The sequence below is a fragment of the Podarcis pityusensis genome (assembly GCF_964106645.2).
Source record: "Podarcis pityusensis genome assembly, chromosome: 16".
Classification (NCBI taxonomy): Eukaryota; Metazoa; Chordata; class Lepidosauria; order Squamata; family Lacertidae; genus Podarcis; species Podarcis pityusensis.
Genome location: NC_138041.1, coordinates 23,361,890 through 23,385,036, shown reverse-complemented (window position 1 = coordinate 23,385,036; position 23,147 = coordinate 23,361,890). Strand labels below are relative to the sequence as shown.

At 48.5% G+C, this 23,147-nt stretch overlaps 1 protein-coding gene and 1 long non-coding RNA gene across 5 annotated transcripts in view; both read left to right on the top strand.

Annotated features, from left to right (window-relative positions):
• LOC308466025 overlaps window positions 1-23,147 on the top strand; it is a 118,563-nt gene that overhangs the window by 63,720 nt on the left and 31,696 nt on the right. The gene's annotated exons all lie outside the window — the stretch shown is intronic.
• The window catches only part of NF2 (NF2, moesin-ezrin-radixin like (MERLIN) tumor suppressor), a 96,057-nt gene that overhangs the window by 41,214 nt on the left and 31,696 nt on the right, over window positions 1-23,147 (top strand). For all 4 annotated transcript variants that reach the window (XM_080986353.1, XM_080986354.1, XM_080986356.1 and 1 more), the window contains 6 exons: window positions 1,881-2,015; window positions 5,355-5,429; window positions 8,082-8,195; window positions 11,624-11,746; window positions 13,911-14,128; window positions 16,394-16,499. In XM_080986353.1, coding sequence (XP_080842479.1) covers window positions 1,881-2,015; window positions 5,355-5,429; window positions 8,082-8,195; window positions 11,624-11,746; window positions 13,911-14,128; window positions 16,394-16,499 — 771 coding nt within the window. The remainder of the gene's footprint in view (window positions 1-1,880; window positions 2,016-5,354; window positions 5,430-8,081; window positions 8,196-11,623; window positions 11,747-13,910; window positions 14,129-16,393; window positions 16,500-23,147) is intronic.

The following is a 23,147-nucleotide window of genomic DNA, read 5'->3' as shown; positions in this document are numbered from 1 at the left end:
GAAAGGGCCGCTGAGAGGCTTCCCCAGGGGGATGAATGAGTCACTGCTGCTGCAGTTCATTCTGCCTCGGGAAGCCTGAGTGCTCTAGCTCTGCCTCCTCCTGCCCTCCCTCTTTGGCCAGGTTGATCCTGTAGAACAAAGCTTTTTGGATTTGTGGGCACATTTGCAAATGGAATATACACTGTCGTTGAGCAACACACACACACACACACACACACACACACACACACACACACCATAACTTATTCTATTGGCTTTTTTCAACCTTAATTCAGGGAAGAGATGTAGTTCAATGGAAGAGCATTGCTTTGCATGCAGAAGGTCCCAGGTTCAATCGCCAGAGTCTCCAGTTAGGGCTGGGCATTTTCCCTGTCTGACTGAAACCACAGAGAGCTGCTGCCAGTCAGTGTAGACAATATGGAGCTTGATGGAGCAAGGCTCTGACTTCACATCAAATACCAAGCATAAAACTAAAAGGAAGAAAAGAAAATACTTCTGATTCTTTGTGTATCAGCTTTATAGACTTCTGCAAAACCCTTGCTTCATGATAGCACCCAACTCTTCTGCTTTCTATAGACCAACCTTTTTCCAGTCTCCGAACCAGCTTCGTTTTACATTTTTGTTCAAAAGTCCATAAGGTGCCTTATAGCAAGGCTCTGAATTCATATAAGGCAGCTTCCTGTGCTTGTGTGTGTTAAGCGAAGGGCTGGAGCTCAGTGGTAGAGCATCTGCTTTGCATGCAGAAAGTCCCAGGTTCAAAGCCTGGCATCTCCTGGAAGATCTAGGAGAGATTTCCTGCTTGGAACCCTGAAGGGCCACGGCCAGGCAGCCGAGGCAATACTGAGCCAGATGGACCAATGGTCTGATCAGTATAAGGCAGCTTCCTATGCTCTTAAAAAAATTTTTTTTTGGGGGGGGGGGGGAGACAACTTGACCAGGGGAAACCTGTAAGCACAAGGGAAAGCCTCTGTGTGTGCATGTGCACCCATGGGTGCTGCATTGGCAACCCCTACCGTGGAATTTGCCTCCTGGCAAATAGAAGGGGAAAAAATGGAGGCAGTGAGAAATTTTACTTTCCTGGGCTCCATGATCACTGCAGATGGTGACAGCAGTCACAAAATTAAAAGACGCTTCTTGGGAGAAAAGCAATGACAAACCTAGACAGCATCTTAAAAAGCAGAGACATCACCTTGCCAACAAAGGTCCGTATAGTTAAAGATATGGTTTTCCCACTAGTGATGGATGGAAGTGAGAGCTGGACCATAAAGAAGGCTGATCGCCGAAGAATTGATGCTTTTGAATTATGGTTCTGGAGGAGACTCTTGAGAGTCCCATGGACTGCAAGAAGATCAAACCTATAAATTCTTAAGGAAATCAGCCCTGAGTGCTCACTGGAAGGACAGATCCTGAAGCTGAAGCTCCGATACTTTGGCCACCTCATGAGAAGAGAAGACTCCCTAGAAAAGACCCTGATGTTGGGAAAGATGGAGGGCACAAGGAGAAGGGGACGACAGAGGACGAGATGGCTGGACAGTGTTCTCAAAGCTACTAACATGAGTTTAACCAAACTGCAGGAGGCAGTGGAAGACAGGAGTGCCTTGCGTGCTCTGGTCCATGGGGTCACGAAGAGTCGGACATGACTAAACAACAACAAACCGTAGAATTGTTGGATAGACTTAGGTGGGATTCATGTGTCAGATTCTCTGAGCCATTTCAAATGGAGACAATGTAGAATTATAGAGTTGGAAGGGACCCCGACGGTCATCTAGTCCAACCCCTTGAAATGCAGGGATCTAAATTTTTTTTTTTTTTTAAAAAGGATCCATGACAGATGGGTATGCAAGCTCTCTTAAAAAAATCCAATGTTCTCTCCCCTTTAGAATAAGAAAGGAACAGAGCTGCTGCTGGGTGTGGATGCCTTGGGCCTGCACATATATGATATGGAAAACAGGCTGACCCCCAAAATTTCATTTCCGTGGAATGAGATTCGGAACGTCTCTTACAGCGATAAGGAGGTAAGGCACACTCCTCTTGTCCCCCCCTCCCCGTGTCTCTGTCCAAGTGCTGAATTGAGAAAGCGACCTCATGCACCTATTCCTTCCTGCTGCCGGTTCCCAGGATACTTTAGGGGAAGCCATGCAGTGGAAGTGGTTAGAGGGTCAGACAAGCACCTGGGAGACCAGGGTTCGAATCCCTACTTGGCCATGTGAAGCTTGGGCCTATCATCATCTCTGAGCCTAACCTGCCTCTCAGGGCTGCTGTGGGGGTTAAATGAGGAGGGGGAGATCCACGTCTGCCACCTTGAGCTCCATGCAGGGAGAAAGGTGGAATGTAAAGATAACAAACAGCTGTTAAAACACTAAAAGAGTTCATTAAATGTACAGTGTACACGGGTGGCGTTGTGGTCTAAACCACTGAGCCTCTTGGGCTTGCCAATCGGAAGGTCAGCGGTTCAAATCCCTGTGACAGGGTGAGCTCCTGTTGCTCTGTCCCAGCTCCTGCCAGCCTAGTAGTTCGAAAGCATGCCAGTGCAAGTAGATAAATAGGTACCACTGCGGTGGGAAGGTAAATGGTGTTTCTGTCTGCTCTGGTTTCTGTCACGGTGTCCTGTTGCGCCAGAATCAGTTTTGTCATGCTGGCCACGTGACCCGGAAAGCTGTCTGTGGACAAACACCGGCTCCCTCGGCCTGAAAGCAAGATGAGCACCACAACCCCATAGTCACCTTTGACTGGACTTAACTGTCCAGGGGTCCTTTACCTTTACCTACATACAGTGTATATAAATTCAATTATTATTATTATTATTATTATTATTAATAATAATTAATAATAATGCCCTTTTGACTGTGGTCTGTCTGGCACAGGGATGGCCAGAATGGCTGCACCTTGCCTCCCATCAACCCTGGACAATATGGCCAGGAGGCAGGGATGATGGGAGTTGTAGTCCAACAGTGTCTGACTTGCTCCATGCTGGCTATCCCTGATATAGCAGGACTGCAGAGAATCCCTTAACCTCCTGGACTCTGCAGTTCTTTAAAAACAGTCACCGCTTTTAATTGGTACAGCGGTGCCTCGCTCCCCTGTCCTGGAAAACGTTGACTGCAGTTTTCTTTCTTTTAAGACTGATGCAAACAGTGCAATGCAGACGAAATTAGCAGCGGCTTTTTCTTTTTTGGTGGGAGGCGGGCAGGAAAAGGAGGATTGATAACATTTAAACAGTATCTGGTGAGGGCCAAGAGCTTAAGGCGTTCTACTTCAGTTATTATTGCTGAAGCTTGAAGCAATTAGTTATGATGTGCTCTTTTATTAAAAAAAAATATACAGTTTTGGATGCATAATCCTATTACAGTTAGCATTCTTGCGAGATCCTTTCCCCCTCTCCCTTTTCTGGCTACACACAAGTTTTATCAGTTATGTCCCCCCCCCCTTCCCTCCCATAACACTGTACAGTATTCCACCAGGAATTGAGAGGCCCAGGACCTCGTCTGCTGGGCCCGGAACATAATAGCCTGTAATAGAGCCGCCCCTCGAGGGAAGGATCTGTCATCTTTTATCACGTCAATAATCCTCGTAATAAGACGGCCGCAAGCGAGATGTGACACGATAGTAAGCGGGGCTTAATAGTGGCGCAGGACAGCTGTACCGAAACATCAGAGGTGTTTAATCTAGTGTGTCTATTATCAAGCGCACGTCTGGGACTGCAATGGTCCTCGTGGCTGGCAGCAAATCCTCAGGGATTTCCCCCCACTGCCAGAGTTGAGATCTGAGGCTCCGTGCTGCTGTTTCGTCCTATTATTTGTTTTGTTTATTGATTGTGTATAAATCCCACCTCCCCGCCCCCAAGGAGCTCAAGGTGGTGTTTCTGGTTCACCCCTGTCCCCCATTTAATCCCCACGATGACCCCGCGAGGTAGGCTAAGCTCACTGGCCCAAGGTCACATAGTGACCTTTACGGCCGAGTCGGCATTTGAACCCTGGTCTCCCAGGTTCTAGTCCAACACTCTAACCACTACACAGCACTGCAGCTCTGCTTCCCATTCTAGGCAGGCTGGCGACTCACCTGGCAAAACTGTTAGAATTCCTGCTCCGTGATTGCAGTCATGGGATTTTTGTCTATCACGTGACGGTGTAGGATGTTTGTGTTACTGTGTTCCGTAAAGTGGGACTATTGTTCTTTGTTTTTTTTCTCTTTGCTGTCTGATGCTAGAGAGAGAGGGAGCCATGTTGCAGTGCTCCGTGTGTGTTTATATGTAAATAAAGTAGATTAGCCAAAATGCTGAGTTGCTGAGGTCTGTTACGAAAGCTGCGAAGACTCTGCAGATCCCTAAGTGTGCCGATGTCTGTTGGCATCAGTCGCTGTGATGTTCGGGCAGAAGAAAGCTTTTGAAGCTCCTGAACGATCGACCAGGAGGGAGAGAACATGCCAGTCGGGCATGTGTCTCTGCCAGGGTCCTACTCGAGTGTAGGACGAGCTCCTGACAGAAACAACCCAACACGCTTCTTTGCTAAGAAAAGAGACAGGCTAGCACTCTTTCTCCCTCTCTCCATGCACTGAGAAATAAGACTGTTTATTCAGTGCCGCCTGTGAGCAAAGAATGCCTTGATTTCCACTTTATCTGGGTATTCTGAGAGAGAGGAGGATGAAGGAACAGATCTCTCAAATTGGCCGCCACAAATTTTGCTGCAGTGGCTATTGGCTGGATTCTAGGTATTTGTTTGATTTGTCCTCCATCGCTCTTCTCCTTTGCTTACTGGCTTTGCTATGGGATCTAAGTTTGTAGGGTGTGAAAATGGCTGGAGAACACTGAACTTCCCTAACCCGAGAGAGTGATTGTCTTTTGGCAGATTCTGTGTTGGCAGCTAGCCGGAAAGTAAAACTTCAAGGTGCATTCACCTTTAAAAGGAAAGGCTGCAGCTCAGAGGGTGGAGGGTCTACTTTTCACACAGAAGGTCCCAGCTATCTCTTCCTAGGGACGGGAATGTCCCCTGCCTGAGACCCTGCCAGTCAGAGTAAGCAGTATTGAGCTAGACTGATCCAAGGTTCTGACTCAGTATGGATTGGGGTTCTGACCCATAGCTCAGTGTCTAGAGCATATGCTTTACATGCAAAGGGTTCTTCCAAGTTCAGTGCCAGGTAGGCTTGGGGAAAAGGCTCCCTACTTGAAACTCATGAGAGCTGCTGCCAGTCAGTGTTGGCAGTACTGGGCTGGATGGACCACTGCTCTGACTTGGTATAAGAGAGATTCTGGCGCTCCTTTCCGATGCGCATAAGTTTGGGCTCAGCTATCAGGGCGCAACCCTCTTCCTCTATTTCGTTTTCACTCCACTCTTTGACAACTTCTTCCTCCCTCGCAGTTTACGATAAAGCCTCTGGACAAAAAGATTGACGTCTTCAAATTCAACTCTTCAAAGCTGCGTGTGAATAAGCTGGTAAGTCTGAAGGAGGATGCAAGAGTTGCATTGTGGCAGCCTCTCTGCTGAGCAGCCAGGCATCCTTCCAAGGCAAAGGGGCCCCAGGCTGCGCGAAATGCTGGTGTGCAGGAGATGAAACAGATGATGGCTCTGGGGAACTGGAAAGGCACAAATCGCACTGCAGACCTAGAGAGCTGGTGCCAGCCCATCTGCATGAGCCTGATGCCCTCCAGATGTTATGGGATGCAACTCCCACCAGCCTCAGCCCAGCTGTATGATGCTGCTTGGCTTGCAGAAGGTCCCTGGTTCAGTCCCCAAAAGCATCTCCAGGTAAGGGCTGGAAGAGATGCCCTGCCTGAAACCCTGGAGAGCCACTGCCAGTCAGTGTAGACAGTACTGAGCTATATGGCCCTATTTAGAGACAGAGAGAGAGAGAGAGAGCGCACATGAGACTCTTAATCTCAGGGTGTTGGGGGGCGGGAAGAAAGAGAGAGAGAGAGAGAGAGAGAGAGAGAGAGAGAGAAAGAAAGAAAGAAAGAAAGAAAGAAAGAAAGAAAGAAAGAAGAAGGAATGGAAGGAAGTGGATAGTAGCAGCAGGCTTCTGGGTATATATATATATATATATATATATATATATATATATAGCATGAGACTCTTAATCTCAGGGTGGGTGTGGAGAGAGAGAAAGTGGATAGTAGCAGCAAGCTTCTCGATGGTTTTGTGAGTGACTCTTTCTCTTGCGTGAAAGGCTGGGAACAAGCCCGCCATTGTTGCTGCAACAACAGCAGCAGAGGCCTGGCTTTGTCTGAATAGCTGGCAGATTCTGCTTGGAAAATTGGTCTCTTGGAGCGCTGGGGAAACTGCAAGCTCTGTGGTCAAACACTGTGCTCAGGGCTTCCATTGTTTTTCCTCCCAACTCCTTCCACTGATCCCCATTCAAGAGCCGTGTATAAAGGGGGTTCGTCTCCTTTCCCCGTTTTCACCCAGACTTTTTTCTGAGCTAACCCTTCAAGGATCGGTCTGCCTTATAGAGACAGCTAATTTCCAACCCACTCATGTGTTTATTATTTATTGGAGAACTGCTGCCAGTCAGTCTGCATCAACGTGATGCCCTACAGATGTTCTGGACTACAAATCTCATCTACCCCAGCCAGCACAGCCATGCGATGTTGGGGCCGATGGGAGTTGGCTGAAGATGGGAGATGGCACATCCATTGCACTAAATAGCCATATTGTTTTTTATTTGCATTTTTATATTTTAATCCCCACCTTCCCTCCAAGAAGCTCAAGGTGGTGTGCATGGTTCTCTTCCCACCTTATCCTCACAGCTACCCTGCGAGGTAGATTAGGCTGAAAGGGAATGGCCCAAGTTCACCCAACGGGCTTCATGGCTGAGCCAGGGATTTGAACCCTGGTCTCCCAGGTCCTAGTGCAGCACTCTTAACCACTATGCCACCACTGACCCTCTTTCTCATTTTGCATTTTATTGTACTGCAATTTGAATTGGAATAAAATACCAAGGATAAGTAACAAAGGAAGCAATAAAACACTGAGCAAAGCTCGGCTCTGCCCTCGCTGGTCTTGGAAGGATCCTTTTAAAAAGCCCCATATGTCCAGAGACTTTGCGCCTGCCCATTGGGGGGGTATAGGAAGCTCTGAACACATATTTTTTAGATGTCCCTTTTACGATGAGGCACGTAGAGATACCATTGACCCCCTGCTGGTGAGGTTTGCTGACCTCCCAGAAGAGCAAAAATTTGATCTCCTGTTAGGCAAAGATCACAAGACGACCCGGATGGTCGCCAGATTCTGCACACAGATCCTTAGGCGCAGACCATCCCCCGATTCAAACTAGTTTGTTAAGAAAATTCCCAAACTCGGATCCACGGGTGACTCTGGGTCATTTCTCTACAGAAGTTTATCTTAAAGTTTTTATGTGTTTATACGCCTATCACATTTTAAACTTTAAATCCATTGTTGTATATTGTTTTAAATGTTTGTTTGCTTTTGGGATTGTAGTCCCATTTGTGTTTCACAAGCTGGCCAAAACACTGAGCTAAACGCACCAGCAGTCTAATGGCAGTATGGCAGGTTACTAGGTTACTATTTACCATTTATTTAGAATCATGAGGACTAGAATCTTCCTTTTCTTTCCATTGGGAAGAGTTTCTTTTCATTGGCAGAGTCTCAGGTTTGATCCTTAGCATCTCTAGGTAGGGTCAGGAAAGACAGCCAGCCAGTGTAGACTATGGAATGGGGGAAGCTGTGGTCTTTCAGATATTATTGGACTGTGGACTCCCATCAGCCTCAGCCAACATAGGCAATAGTCAGGAATGACAGGAGTTGTGATCCAACAACATCTAAAGGACCACAGCATCATCACTCCTGATGTAAATAAAGCTGTGCTAGATGTCCCAATGGTCCGATTCGGTATAAGGACGCTTCCTATGATGGTCACGTGTGTCTGATCTAGACATTACAGTTGCTACACGGAAGCCACCAGAAACAGTTCTCCCTTGGCATTATTGATGGCTGTGGCATGTCTCAACATGGTGGGGTAGGCATGCAGTTCTGTGCAACAAGGTGGGGTAGAGGACAAAAGTGTTTTGTTTTCAAATGCTTGGTGGCGTGAACACAAACTTGCCATCCTCTTCTTATTGGCTGGACCAGATCCTGCAGCTGTGCATTGGAAACCACGACCTGTTCATGAGGAGGAGGAAAGCAGACTCCCTGGAAGTCCAGCAGATGAAAGCCCAGGCCCGGGAGGAGAAGGCCAGGAAACAGGTCAGAGAAAGGGAGGGTCCTGTTCCTTTCTTAACAACTACAGTGGTACCTCGGGTTACATACGCTTCAGGTTACATACGCTTCAGGTTACAGACTCCGCTAACCCAGAAATAGTGCTTCAGGTTAAGAACTTTGCTTCAGGATGAGAACAGAAATCGTGCTCCAGCACTGCCGCGTCAGCAGGAGGCCCCATTAGCTAAAGTGGTGCCTCAGGTTAAGAACAGTTTCAGGTTAAGTATGGACCTCCGGAACGAATTAAGTACTTAACCCGAGGTACCACTGTATTTGAATTGTTCACTTGGGATCTCTTCAGAGGAAACTGCTGCAACGTCGGCATTGCTGCGAACGTTCGGCACCCGCGGGCGAGAGCTGACAATCCCAGGCAAATTTTGCAGATTTCTGGAAACTCGGGGCAGGGCAGTTTTAAAGTTGCATAACAGAGGGATCCAGTGCTACAGCTGTGCTAGTTGAAGCCCATTGTGTAACAGATTGAGCAGCCTCTTGTGCATAGTGATAGCAGCAACTGGCTTATGCATTCTCTCAAAGAGTACAGCAAAGGTGCCTGCCTGATGTCAGTAGGCAGGGAGTTCCAAAGTGTAGATGCCGCCGCACTAAGATTGTGTTACTACAAATGTGGAACGGGTGTTATGTGGAACCTGTAACGCTGCCTGTTCCACAGATCAGTGTGTTTGGGTTGGCATATATGGGGATCCCCAACATTTTGGGGTCACCGCCCTCTTGGTACCATAACGTACCACTGCCCTCTACCCTACCTTACAAAATGCATTATTCATAATAGCGGTTTTCACAAACCGCTAAGGAAGATAATAACACAATAAAATTCCATAGAATCATAGCATTGTAGAGATGGAAGGGTGATCTAGTTTAACTCCCTTCAACACAGGAATAAACACGAAGAGTTAATTGCAAATAATAATCATCATCATCATTATTATTTATTTATACGCCCAGAGTGGTTTCCCCAGCCACTCTGGGCGGCTCCCAACAGAATATTAAAAACATGATAAAACATCAAACATTAAAAACTTCCCTAAACAGGACTGGCATCAGATGTCTTCTAAAAGTCAGATAGTTGTTTATTTCCTTGACATCTGACGGGAGGGTATTTCACAGGGCAGGCACCACTACCGAGAGAAGGCCCTCTGCCTGGTTCCCTGTAACCTCACTTCTCGCAGGGAGGGAACCGGCAGAAGGCCCTCGGAGCTGGACCTCAGTGTCCGGGCTGAATGATGGGGGTGGAGATGCTCCTTCAGGTATACTGGGCCTGATATTCCAAATGCACATTTAGTTAGTTATTTAATTATTTAGTTAGTTAGTTGCACATTTATTCAAAACTCAACTCAAACTAATTAGCTTAATTCAACAATATTGATGAGCGTGATCCAATGTTGCCAGCTTTTCAAAACCTGATAGTCAGTTACACCTCCAGCAAGCCCCCTGCCCACCCTCTTGCATCTCAGAGCGGCTCCAGCTAGTCCTGCCCACTTTGGGATCCCACTGGGGCAAGGCAATCCCAGGAGTAAACTGGTCCCAAGCCTTCAAGGGCTTTATATACCAACGGTAGCACCTTGAACTTGGCCCTGTAAGAAATGGGCAACCTGTGCGGATCTCTGAGCAGAGGTGTTCTGCGCTGACATGGTCTCCCTCCCGCCAGCAACCACGCTGCAGCATCTTGCGCTGACTGCAGTTTCCGGGTCAATCGCTGGGGAAGCCCCACATAGAGTGCATTGCAGCAGCGCATGCTTGCAGCTGCCAGTGCCCGAACTACTGGGCCAGAAAAACGGTGTCCACTCTGCGGGCATACGATCTTTAAATGCTGTCCATCCTCTCCCCTGCCGTTCTGTAAACCTATTTCTCGGTCGTGGCGCTCGTATGTTTGCTGTGTCTTGGGGAGGTTGGCTGCGGTTGTGGGAGGGAGGGGGAGCCGTGTCCTAATTAGATGGTGATGGAATGCGAGCTGCTCTTCCGCCGCATGCCGCCTGCATGCTAATTCCGAGCCTGGCCTCCTTTTATCCGCTGCGGGTCAGCCCAGCCAGCAGACGCGCCGCATCTCAGGCCGCAGCATGGAGCCAATGAGCACATATCAGCAAATTGGATTGTATGAATCATGGTTTTCTGCTTGTAGACCTTTTCTACTTGCTGAAACCCACACAGCTAATCTGCGCGGTGCTGCTCGGAATATAGATTGCCACTTCTGGGGAAGCGGTTAGGCGGCCGCGGCCAAGTGCCTCCGTGTGCCAGGGGACGCTCAGCTTACGGGAAGGTTAGGTTAAAAGTACTTGTCTTGGATTTGCCTGTGTCAGTGATGTTACGGCTCTTGGCTTAGTTCCATGGGCAGTGATAATAGTCTCTCTGGGTTGGCTGCCTTGCACCCAGGTCAACTTGAGATGTAAAAAACTGAATGTGCCCAAAGGAAAATGGGGGATGCATCCTGAGTTCTAGGAGGAGGGAAACGTGTTTTGTCTCAGGGAGTGTCACCCAGCGCATAAAGGCTTTTAAAAAAAAAAATCGGTGCTCCCCTTGGGACTGGTTTGGATGCTCCTCTTGGTGCAGAATGCTGCAGCTGGACTGCTGGCGAGGACAGACTAACTCCAGCACAGAGCACCAGTGTTTTAAAGGTTGCACAGTCTACCCCTCTACTACCGGTTCAGATTCCAGGGTCTTGTATGCATTTGCAAGCCCCTTAGCAACTTTGGCCAAGGGTACCTTGAGAACTGCCTGGCTCCTTACATCACTGTGTGATCACTGAGGTCATTGTTACTTGGATGCCTGGCTCAAATCCACTAGAGCATGGTGGGCTCAATTCTCTTGCATCCCCTCAGGCAGGCCCAATCACCGTTGAATTTCCAGCACCTAGTGCATAACTTTTTACATTTCTGCAGGCATCTCTAGCCGTTTTTCTGACTTCTGTAGCTAGTTTTTAACTGATTTTGTCTCTCTTAACCTTCCTGCACACCGCTCAGAGACCAAGATATGGCCAACAGAGGTTAAATGTGTTGTTTACCTAGAGCGGGGAAATGGTTCGAAATTTTGAGAGGATAATGAAGAGCAAGAAGGGAAAAAATGAATTGCTGAGGGAGGGTTCCTAAATCTGAGGGTGCAGAGAGCAGGGAGTCCACCGAGAACCTCCATGCCGGCCTCTTCCAAAGCATCTACCAGCAGCCCGGCAGCAAACCCTGTGCCTTGAAATCTCCCTGCTCTTTAACAAAGCATCTAAATTGCTTTGTAAACCTGGATTGCGGAAGTGGAATTGATTGTGGCGAGCAGATGTCTGAATTCTGCCGCACGGCCCTGATAAATTGGATTTCTCTTCGGAGCAGAATGCCTACGATCTGCATGCCTTGGTTGCTTATGTACTATTTTCTGCCGTCCTCACTTCCCCACCCTGCCTCTCCCCACCCCCCAAGATGGAACGCCAGCGTTTAGCTCGAGAGAAGCAGATGCGAGAAGAGGCAGAGCGGACGAGGGACGAGTTGGAGAGGAGGCTGCTGCAGTTGAAAGATGAGGCGACGATGGCTAATGAAGCCTTGGTAAGTCTCTCTGCAGGGATGACTAGCTGCCCGCTGCAATGGCATGGTCCTGTTAACAAGACATGCATGGTAGAAGCAAGACCCCTCTCCTCAGCAAGACTTGTCCTTACTAGTCAGAGTAGATGCTCCATTCACCTGCATTCAGACTCTGCAACATCAAGCTTACTCGTTTGGGAACAGGTGGTGGCTTGGTGATCGAACACCTGTTTTGCATGCAGGAGGTTGCAGGTTCAATACCTGTCTCCTATAAGTGAAACCCTGGAGATCCTCTGCCAATCAGTGTAGATGGTAGTCTGGTTCAGTATAAGACAACTTCCTGTTTAATTCAGCTCTTCTTTTTTTTAAAGAGGCATAAGGACTAGAAACTTTGTTTATTTTTAGAGGAGGGACAGTAGCTCAGGGGTAGAGCATCTGCTTTGCATGCAGAAGGTCCCACATCATCCAGGTTTCAGAAGCAAAGGATGGGGCAGCTGGTCACCACAGTGTTGGGGGAAATGGACTCTGATGGTGCAGTAGGGAGCCTTCACTCTCGTTGGACTACAGCTCCCATCAGCCCCATGTGGAGGGCACTAAGCTGGCAAAGGCAATTGTGCCACCCGCAGCAGGATAAGTTTAAATTGCTCCCGTGGTCACCAGCCCATTTGAGCTGGTTTTCCTTCTTTTCTTTTCTTTGAAAAAAATAATTATTAGTCAATTAAAATTCCATTCAGCATCCTGCTAAGAGGAAGGGTGACTGATCCTGCCAGAATGGCTTGCAATAGATGTAAAATGAAAAGCAAGGAAGAGGAAAATAAAAGACTTTCTGCATTCTGGTGCAGTTGTTTTACAGGTGGGAAAGACCACTGGCTGTGTGTCTTTTGCATGGAGAGTGTTTCAGGGAGGCTGAGGGGTTGTTCCTTTCCAGCTTCTTTCTGACTGCTGCTGGGTGGAATGGTCACTGACAGAGGTTTCCTTCTCATGAAGGTGGGCAACCTTTATCTGTACTGGAACTCTTCAGATAGTGGCTGTCCAGACAAACAGACAGACAGGCAAACTGCATGTAGAAGGTTAGCATTTCAGGGAGAAATGTCAGGGAGAAATGAGATGCTAGAAGGTTAGCATCTCAGGGAGCCAGATTTCTTCTTGAGTTGCTAGTTTTCTGTGTGCCTGAATTTCCTTTATTTTCTCCATGGAGCGACATTCAGTTCTGGGAGTCCCAATGCGAGGTGGTACAGAGCCCAGTTTAGCACCTGAAAGGAAGTCCAGAGTCTGTTGTGGGAAGATTTTTTTTTAAAAAAAACAAAGAACAGAAAATAAAAGAAATAAACTTTGTCAGCTGACATTTCCCATTGATCCTGACTTAAAACTTACAAATTAATATCGGCAGCCCATAAATCCAAACGGGAAAAGAAAGAATTTTTTCACCCCTAGTTAAACTGTGGAACTCGCTTCCTCAGGAGGCTGTGAAGGTCATCAACCTTAGATGGCTTTAAAAGAGGACTGGACAAACTGATGGAGGAGAAAGCTATTGCTGTCTACTACTCTGTTCTCCATTTACTGTTGGAAGCAGTAATGCTTCTGAATACCAGTAGCTGGAAACTGCAGGAGGGGAGTGTGATAAGATCCTGCTTGTGGGCTTCTCATAGGCATCTGGTTGACCACTGATAACAGGATGCTGGACTAGATGGGCCGTTGGCCTGATCCAGCAGGCTCTCCTTGTGTTCTTAGGTATCCAAATGAGATTTACGGTGATAAGCTCCAGCTCCAATTTCAGAAAAGGCAGTGAGATCTTCAGGCCCCTGAGTAGTACAAAGTGGGCATTTATCCTTCCAATATGAGCCTCTTTGCAACCGTGAGGGGTGGCTTGGGTCGTTTTCATTGCCCATCTGTTAGGAAGACTTTTGACCACAGACCATAAGAACGTCAGATGAGGCTGTTGGATCAAGCCAGTGACTCACCTTAGTCCAGCATCCTGTTCTTACAGTGGCCAACCAGATGTCCCAGCGAGAAACCTGCTAGCAGGATTTGGAGGTCAAGAGCCTTCTCACTCCCTGCACTTTCCAGCAACTGGTATTCAGAAACATTGCTGCCTGCAGCATAGCCGTCATGGCTTCTAGCCGAACCAGTGGCACATCGCCGCTGCATCAGAGCCCCTTGTGTGTAATTCTCCACCCTTCTTGCTCAGATGAGATCCGAAGAGACGGCTGACTTGCTGGCCGAGAAAGCTCAGATCACGGAAGAGGAAGCGAAGCTCCTGGCTCAGAAAGCCGCCGAGGCAGAGCAGGAGATGCAGCGGATCAAAGCCACAGCCATCCGGACCGAGGAGGAGAAACGGCTGATGGAGCAGAAGGTGCTGGAGGCAGAGATGCTGGCGCTGAAGATGGCGGAAGAGTCGGAGCGAAGGTCAGGCGGGGAGGGAAGTACACCCACTGGTTTGGGGGCTTTGCAGCATTTCATTCCTTGTTTTTCTTGCCATTGGGTTGTGCCCAGTGTAGCACAAAGTTAAAGTCTACTACTACTACTAATTTTATTGGGTGGCTCCCAACAGAATATTAAAAACACAGTAAAGCACCAAACATTAAAAACTTCCCTAAGAAGGGCTGCCATCATGTGTCTTCTAAAAGTCAGATAGTTGTTTATTTCCTTGACATCTGTTGGGAGGGTGTTCCACAGGGAGGGAGCCACTACCGAGAAGGCCCTCTGCCTGGTTTCCAGTAACCTCACTCCTCACAGTGAGGGAACAGCCAGAAGATCCTCGCATTTGGATCTTAGTGTCGGAGCTGAATGATGGGGGTGGAGACACTCCTTCAGGTATACAGGGCCATTTAGGGCTTTACAGGTCAGCACCATGAAACGTACTGGGAGCCAATGTAGGTCTTTCAGGACCAGTGTTATACCTTCCTAGCGGCCGCTCCCAGTCACCTGTCTAGCTGCCGCATTCTGGATTAGTTGTAGTTTCAGGTCACCTTCAAAGGTAGCCCCGTGTAGAGCGCGTTGCAGTAGTCCCAAGTGGGAGATAACCAGAGCATGCACCACCCTGGCAGGACAGGTAAGGTCTCAGCCGGCATACCAGATGGAGCAGCCACCCTGGAATTAACCTGCACCTCCATGGACAGCTGTGAGCCCAAAATGACTCCCAGGCTATGCACCTGGTCCTTCAGGTGTGGGCATGGCCAATGAGCATGGAATGATCTGAAGCACTAGACAAAAGTTCAATGAGATGCCTCTTATAAACCAGTTCAGTACAGGTGAACTCCTTGATTTCCTTGGGATGGCGTGTTGTGATCCCATCCTTTTCACACGCACCTTGCCCCTACTGCAATCCCTAGCTTCCCCCCTCGCCACGCACACACTTCGGCTGAGCACCCCAGCGCCGAGATGCACCATCCTGCCAAGCCCTCAGGCCTGGGCCCCCACTGGGTCTTCAGCTGCTCAAGAACCGCCACGCTGCCGTCTCCAAAGCATTCAGATGCCATTAATTAAGTTTTTCGCCTCTAGATATTAAAACACCAAATTCATTACTCTCCCCCTCCCTTGTCCCAATATCTCGCTCCAGATCTCCCCCTCCTCTCCCGGCCAATCACGAGGCTCCCACCGCACGCCAGGCCTCCGTCTCCGTGGTCCTCTGGGCATACAAGGGCCGCTGCCAAGGGCTTTTGTCATAAATTGCATTCATTAGTGGGTGAATTAACAATAGCCTTAATTTCATTCTGAACTACTACTTTCCCCCGCTCCTGTGTCTGGGCTTCTGTCTTTGCCCGCTTGGTAACTTTCTTCTCCTTCCTTTATACCTCCGCCCCGCTTGCCAAAAACATCAACGCCAGATATTGTTCAGAAGAGCTGATTACTTATTTTCTCTCTCCTCTTCCCCCCCCCCACCCCCTCAACCGCTTCAGAGGAACCTGTCGAGGATGAGGGGTAGGCAGTGGTTCTTGAAACCTCCAATGCCGTAATTCAGTGGTGCTTGTCTTTCCTTAGATGGGTGGTTCAAGCCACCCTTAGTGGCATGAGATTAGCATGTAGAACAAGGCTGTGGGAACCTTTGGCCCTCTGTGTGCTGTTGGACTCCATTTCCCATCAGCCTCAGCCACCATGGCCAGTGGTTAGAACTGGTGGGAATTGTTGTCCAGCAACATCCAGAGGGCAAAAAGTTCTGCAACCTACGTTTTAGAAGATAGAAGCTTCTGCTGCTGGGGGGTGGTGGGTGGTGGTGGTGGGAAGCAGAACCTGTCCTGGACAACAGTCAAAAACCAGTTTTTCTCTCCCTACCCCCCCACCCCCTCGTTTCATTTCTCCTTCCCTGGACAACAGTCAAGACGGATGAAGTGCTGCCGTTTCCTGCCATTTGGGGAAGGAGAGCATTGTGGGGAGAGGCAGCCTTTGCCATCCGGGTGCCATCCAGATGATTTGGACTGCAACTCCCATCATCCCCAGGCAGCACAGCCATTTTGGACTTCATCTCCCAGCATGGGGGCTGGGGGCTGATGGGAGTTGTAGTCCAAAATGGCTGTGCTGCCTGGGGGTGATGGGAATTGGAGTCCAGATCATCTGGAGAGAACTATAAAAACATTGCCAAGGTGGCAAAGGCTAGGGTAGAGTGTTGGATTTGGCCCACCACTGCCTCGTTTAGGCCCTTGACCTCCTCTTTCCTATTTTGCTTGTGTGCAGGGCGAAGGAGGCCGATCAGCTCAAGCAGGACCTCCAGGAAGCTCGAGACTCTGAGCGAAGAGCCAAGCAGAAGCTATTGGAAATAACCAGCAAGTCATCTTACACAGTAAGAAAACATTTTATACATAGGGGCATCATTTTGCCCCTGGTGAGTCTGTGCTGCTTGCCCCTGGGCATCCTCTGAGATCTGCTACCCGAAGCCCAGCATTGCAATTATGCAAACCAAGCAGAGCTGTTCCTTTGCTGACTTTATATACAATTTTCTGCTTTTCTGCAGTGGCTCCCCTTTTGTGGGATGTTCTTTCCAGGGATGCTTTCCTGGTACCTTCATTACATATCTTTAGGCGCCAGGCGAAAACATTCCTCTTCTCCCAGGCTATTTAAACAATCTATGGCCTTTTAAACTCTGTATGTGTAGCAGGGGGGTTGTTGCTTTTGTTTGTTACCATGTTATGCATTTTTGTTTTTTTATATTGTAAACCACCCTGTGATCCTGGGATGAAGTGCAGTATAGAAATCATCATCATCCAAAGCCACATGTTCTGATGTTGCTTTTAGCAGAAACTGCTCAAAGCTTGTCGCTCCAGTTTTCTATGAGGTCTAGAAACTGTATTCATTTTAAAAATGAAAGCCATGATGATCAGGGGTTCCGCTTCAGTGTCTGGATTTCCAGGTTACAAATCAAAGGCTATAAAATTCTTCCTTAAAAAAAAAGTTGGGAGGGGACGCTTTGGGGATTCTTCCTCATTGTCGGGGCTCCTACGAGACGACCTGCTGTGTGTTTGGTGATCATAATCAGCCAGTTTTCAGCTCAGAGTAATTTGGGCATCTGTTCCCGGAGTTTTCAGCACATGGCCGGCTCCTTTAATCCCTTTGTCATTATCACCCTTGGCAGAAAAATAACAAGACCTCCAATTAAACTGGAAGGCCACAGACTTTTTTATGAGGAGCAAAACACTGGGCTTTTGTTAAACGCCCACACTTGTTAACCGACAGAACTTGCCGTTACGGAGCGGCACTGAGCTTCTGTGTCGCCCTCTGCGGTTCCGGTGTCCCATTTATTTCGCTTTGTTCGTAGCAAGCACTGTGCCAGGGCTTGGATTCGATAGAGCAAAGAGCAGCGCAATGCAAGAGAGAACATCCCAGTCCCAGAGGCTCTTAAGTTGGAGAGAGGGACACGGGCAACTTGAAGAATAAGATAAAAGTTAAAGGACTGCGCCCAAAGTAGCGCTGAGTAACGCATCCCCCAGTGCAAGGATTTCTGATTGCACAAAGGCACCCCCTCCGGAACCCCCTAAATATCTGATAGGGGTTCCCCAAACCTTCAGAGCAGATTTGGGGTGGGCAGGGGGAGGGTCCCATTGGGCAAGTGACTACGCTACACCTGGATCCGTAGAAAAGCCGTGTGGAACTGTTACAAACCCAGGAAGCTGCAGTCAGATCGTTGGTCCATCTAGCTCAGTACTGTCAACACTGACTGGCAGCAGATTGCCAGGATTTATGATGTAGCACATTCCCACCTATTCCTGCATCTGTTGGGGATTGAACCCGGGGCTTTCTGCATGCAAAGCAGATGCTCTTCCCCCCTGAGCTATGGCCTTCACCACAGCACCCCAACCCCAGGAATCAGCAGGTCTTGCACCCCCTCACTGGGATGGCCAAGTCTAGGGTGCGGGCTGATCCCTTACCTGGGAAGACTCCTGCCAGCAGCCTGCTAATAGCAACACAGAAGGCAAATACATATTTATAATGCCATGGCAGAAGCGTGTGAAGCGCTGCTTGATAGTGTCCATCGCAATTGAGGGGATTCAAATGATGCAGTCCTTCAACACACGCACATCCAGCATTTAATTTAGAGCTCTGGGAAGCTTCTAGCGTCCCCAGTGCCCCCAGCGCTGAATTGTTCACTCCTGTTACACAGAGAAGGGTGTGCAAGTTGTGTTCTGTGCTGTCACAAATAAACCCCACAAACAGGTTTCTTTTACATTAGTTTTACCCAGGCTCTCTCGCCATCCCAATTTGTCTTCGATACTGCATCACCCTGACTGAGTGTTTAAACAAGCAGAACAAAGGTGGCTTGGATTTAATGGCTCCCCGCTCTCCCCCCCCCCCCCCCCCAGTTCTCTGAGGCTGTCTGCTAACGTTCAGAAGCTTTTAAGAGCACTGGCTGCAGTGCCGAAATGAGCCTGCCATTTCTAGCCAGAGGCCCCTTGAGTTGAAACACTGGTTGCTCGGGTGTTCTGTCAGAGACAATCTTCGGAACAAACACTCTCAGCCTGTCTGGCTTTCCCCTACAAGAGCCCCTGACTTTAAATGGGTCTGGTGCCAGCGATTGCGCTTGTGGGCGATTTCAATCCAGGACAGACAAAGCACTTCTTCACTTCTTGAGTGCATACTCAAGATACATCCCAGAAGATGTAGCAATGGCCAGCAACTTAGATGCTTTTAAAAGAGTGTTAGACAAATTCATGGAGGATAGGGTATCGAAGGCTACAAGCATGGCTTGTATTGCTTCTGAATAGCAGTTGCTGGAAACCACTGGAGGAAAGGGTTCTCTTGCGCCTGGGTCCGGATTGTGGGCTCCCCCTAGGCGACCTGGTTGCCCACTGTGGGAACAGAATGCTGGACTAGATAGGCCACTGGCCTGATCCAGTCTGGCATGGGGAACATAGGAAGCTGTCTTTAGACCAAGTCAGACTTAATCGCTCCATCTAGCTTAGTACTTTTGACGTTGTATGGCATCAGCTCTTCAGAGTTTCAGCATCTAACATTCCCGTACCTACCTGGAGATGCTGGGGATTGAATTTGGGACCTTCTGCATGCAGAGCAGATGCTGTACTACTGAGCTATGGCCCAATCCCCCCAAAGGCAGAAGGGGCTGAATGGAGAAACCAGGAGGATGGATGGAGATGCAAGGATTGCAATAAGTTCGAAGCAGGACTGATCTCTGAAAGACTGATTTATGGTGACAGAAGCAACAGCATTTGTCACAATCACCTGGCCCCTCTTAAAGATTCATTGTTTCTCTCCGTAATCTTCACAGCAACCCTGTGGTGCAGACTTCGCCAACCTGGTGCCCTCCAGATGTTTTGGGCTACTTGCGCTGGCTGGGGCTGATGGGAATTGTTGTTCAAAACACCTGTAGGGCACCAGGTCAGTGAAGGTTGCTGCAGAGTGTGGCTGGGAAACCTTTGACCCTCCTAATGTTGCTGGACTCCAACTCCCATCAGTCCCAGCGAGCGTGGGCAATGGTGAGGGGAGATGGGAGTTGTAGTGCAATAACATCAGGAGGGCCACTCCTGGTATGGAACTTCCATTCTCCTCTCTCTCTCTCTCTCTCCTTCCTAAGGATTCACTGTTCTTTTAAGCCAGTGGGGCTGGCAGGAGTTGTAGACCAAAATATTTGGAGGGCACCAGGTTGGGAAAGACTAACCTGAGCTCCTCTAACCATCACCTTGGCTGGTACATTTCTGGATAGGCTTGCCTAATCAAAAAACAATGTTTTGAGAAGGCACTGAAAAGATTACAGTGAGGGCACCTGCCTGATGTCAATAGACAGGGAATTCCAAGGTGTTGGTGGGGCCACACTAAAACATTGGTTTCTTTCCAGTGCTGTCACATATGTAGTAAGGTTTGCAGTGCACTCTGAACCTTTGAAATGCTGTATGCAGTTGCTAAGCCTTATGTTATTATGAATTGGGAGAGTGTGCTGAGATAGGGAGAAAGACTATTTTACCTGGGGTCCTCAGGCCCTAGAGTTCATTCATTGTGAAGGTGAGATGCAAAACATTCTGGTGTTCAAAGCATCCTGCTTTGGGAGGACTGTCAGTCGCACGATGAGCATCAGGCCAGTTTGTCCTTGACTAAACTCTGCAAAACAAAACAAGGCTTCCTTATCATGCATGCACCCCAGGTTTTCATTGGGAGCTAATCAGCAGGCATTGCGAGTATATTTTTGCCCCTGGAACCGAAGTATAATTAAGAGGAAGATTGTAAGACAGCGGCAGTTTGGCTCCACCCCTCCAGCTGCATCAATCCCAAAAATGTTTCATAAGAGAAGCGCTTCTCCTTTTTGAAAAATAAAACCCGCTGCTATCTCTCCCGAGGATCTCTTAAAGGGGCCTGACACAATCCTCTTTCACTCGTGGCCCATGGGAATGCTTAGCATGCCGACTTACTTGCTCTGAAAGGAAATGATTCTCACAGGTGGTGAACAAGAATATTTCAGAATCATTGCAGTTCGGGTGCTATTCCTCTCATTGTCCCTTGCTTTCCCTAGGGTTGTCTTGTGCATTTTCAGTAGACAGGCATGCAAAAAATAGCAGGAGAGCAACGAGCAGGCAAGAGGCTTACTGAGGGGTAGCTGTGTTGGTTCAAGCTAGCATACCTACCATGGAGTAAAGTTACTTATTTCGGGGTGAGACAGCCTGCTGCTTGAAACTGGAGGCTGGAGCATCTCAGTGGTTAAATCCCTAACACTTTAGTTTAAGAGGGAAACACAAGAAGAGCATGTTGCCGTAATCTAACCTAGAGGTTACCAGAGCAAAGATGACAGAAGAATTTTTAGATGTGCTCTAAGTCACCCAGAGTGGCTGGGGAAACCCAGCCAGATGGGCGGGGTATAAATAATAAAGTTGTTATTATTATTATTATTATTATTAAGTTAGGTTATCCCTGTCTAGATAGGGGTGCAGCTGGGCCACGAGCCAAAGCTGATGGAAGGCTCTCCATGTTGCCGAGACCACTGGAGTCTCAAGCAACAGCAGTGGACCCAGAAGTACACCCAAGCTACATACCTACTCCTTCAGAGATGGTATGACTCCATCAAGAGAGGGCCACCTGCCATCCATCTGCTCTAGGGAACCATCTGTAGCTCAGGTGCAGAGAGTCCCTGGTTTAATCTCCAGGCAGGACTGGGAATATCCCCTGCCTGAAACCTGGATTGAGCTTCAGCTTGTTGGCTCTCATCCAGTCCATTACTGAGGCAAGACATCGGTCCAGCACATCCTCTGCCCCACCTGCGGATGTAAGGGAATAGCAAAGCTGTGTGCCATCAGCATATTGCTGACCCCACTCAGTGGTTTCATGTAGACGTTGAGCAGCATAGCGGATAAAATTGAACCCTGGGCAACCCCCCACGTTGAAGGCTCCATGGGGACGGACAGCACTCCCCAGGCATCACCCTCTGGAAACGCCCATCCAGGTAGGCCTGCAGCCACCGCAAAGCCAGTGTTTCCCACAGGCATTTGGTTGGCCACTGTGGAAACAGGATGTGGGACTAGATGGGTGATTTGACTAATCCAGCAGGCTCTTTTTATGTTCTTACGTACTGCCAATCTTTACAAACATAGGGGATCTGTAGGGAAGGAGGTGGCCTTTCAGATATTTGGTGCCTCTGTCATTAGGACACAGTAGCACACAGACTCACACCCGGGAAAAGCAAGGGAAGGTTCATAACTGGATGGAAGGTACTTTGCATCGCTGCAACAGGCTTCAGTGGCTTTTGTACACATTGTTCTTCTTCTCCGGCATCCGCATTTCAGCCAGGACCTGTGGTCTAAACAATTGTGCTTGACGTTGATCTCTGAGGCTTTTCAAGTGAGTTGTAAAATCCATTCAGCCTGAAGCCCTTCTTCTTGGCATCAGCTGTCCGGAAGAGTTATGGTTATCAGCTCCGCTGCTCTGCCCAATTTGTAGTGTGGGTTTCTATCACACATCCCCGGCACTGAATAAATGTCAGATTCACAGGCTTGCGGCATTGAGAAGCACAAAAGGCCTACCTGGTCATGCCACGAGGCAGGATCATCTATCCGCCACTCATCTCCCACTCCCAGCTGCCCACACAACCCCAAGACACGATGCTCTTTGCAGAAGACACGGGCAGAGCAAAATTGCTCCACGGGGGATTCAGAGACGAGCCAATCCACAAGCCGCAGGAAGGCAAAGAAAACCACCCCATCGCTAGCCCAGCCCCAGACATAGCAGTCAGAATCAGAGAGCAATCAGGCTCGTGCTACAGGAATTGTGGTCTGTGCAAAAAACCCTGCTGGAGTAAAACCACGTCCAGCAACCTGTGAAAAATAACAAAGGGGTTAAGTGTGTTTCCTGCAGTGAGACCAACTGTACTTTCTTATTGGCATTAAATTAGATGCAAGATCACAGCTGGTTACTGATGGGGCCAGGATGTCCATAAAGCGTCCAGGCACCTGCTGGTAAGTATATCTTGTTACCCAGGTGCCTCTTCGCTCTCACCTGTCCTGCTAGGAAACATTATGGGCAGGCAACTACTGTTGACCTCAACCTAGGCCTCCTTGTTTTAATTGCTGTGCTGATTTAATGGGGTTGTTGCATTGCATGTTTTAGTTAGGGATGTTTATATGTTAATGTTACAACAGGATTGTTTCATTGTCTGTTTTGAATCTGGATGCTTTTATTTTTGAATGTTGGCATACTTGGTTTTTATACTTGTAGCCTGCTTAGTTGCCTAAACTATATTGAGATCTTACCCTCTTAACGTATATCTGTATCCCTGTATCATATAATGGCTCCTAGCCACAATGGCTATGCTCCATCTGCATGGCCAGAGGCAGCAATGCTTCTGAATGCCAGTTATTGGAAACCACAAGAGGGGAGAGTGTTCTTGTGCTCAGATCCTGCTTCTGGTCTTCCCTTTGGAGCATCTGGTTGGGCACTGTCAGAACATGTGGCTGGACTAAATGGGCCTTTGGCCCTGATCCAGCAAGCTTCTTCTGAT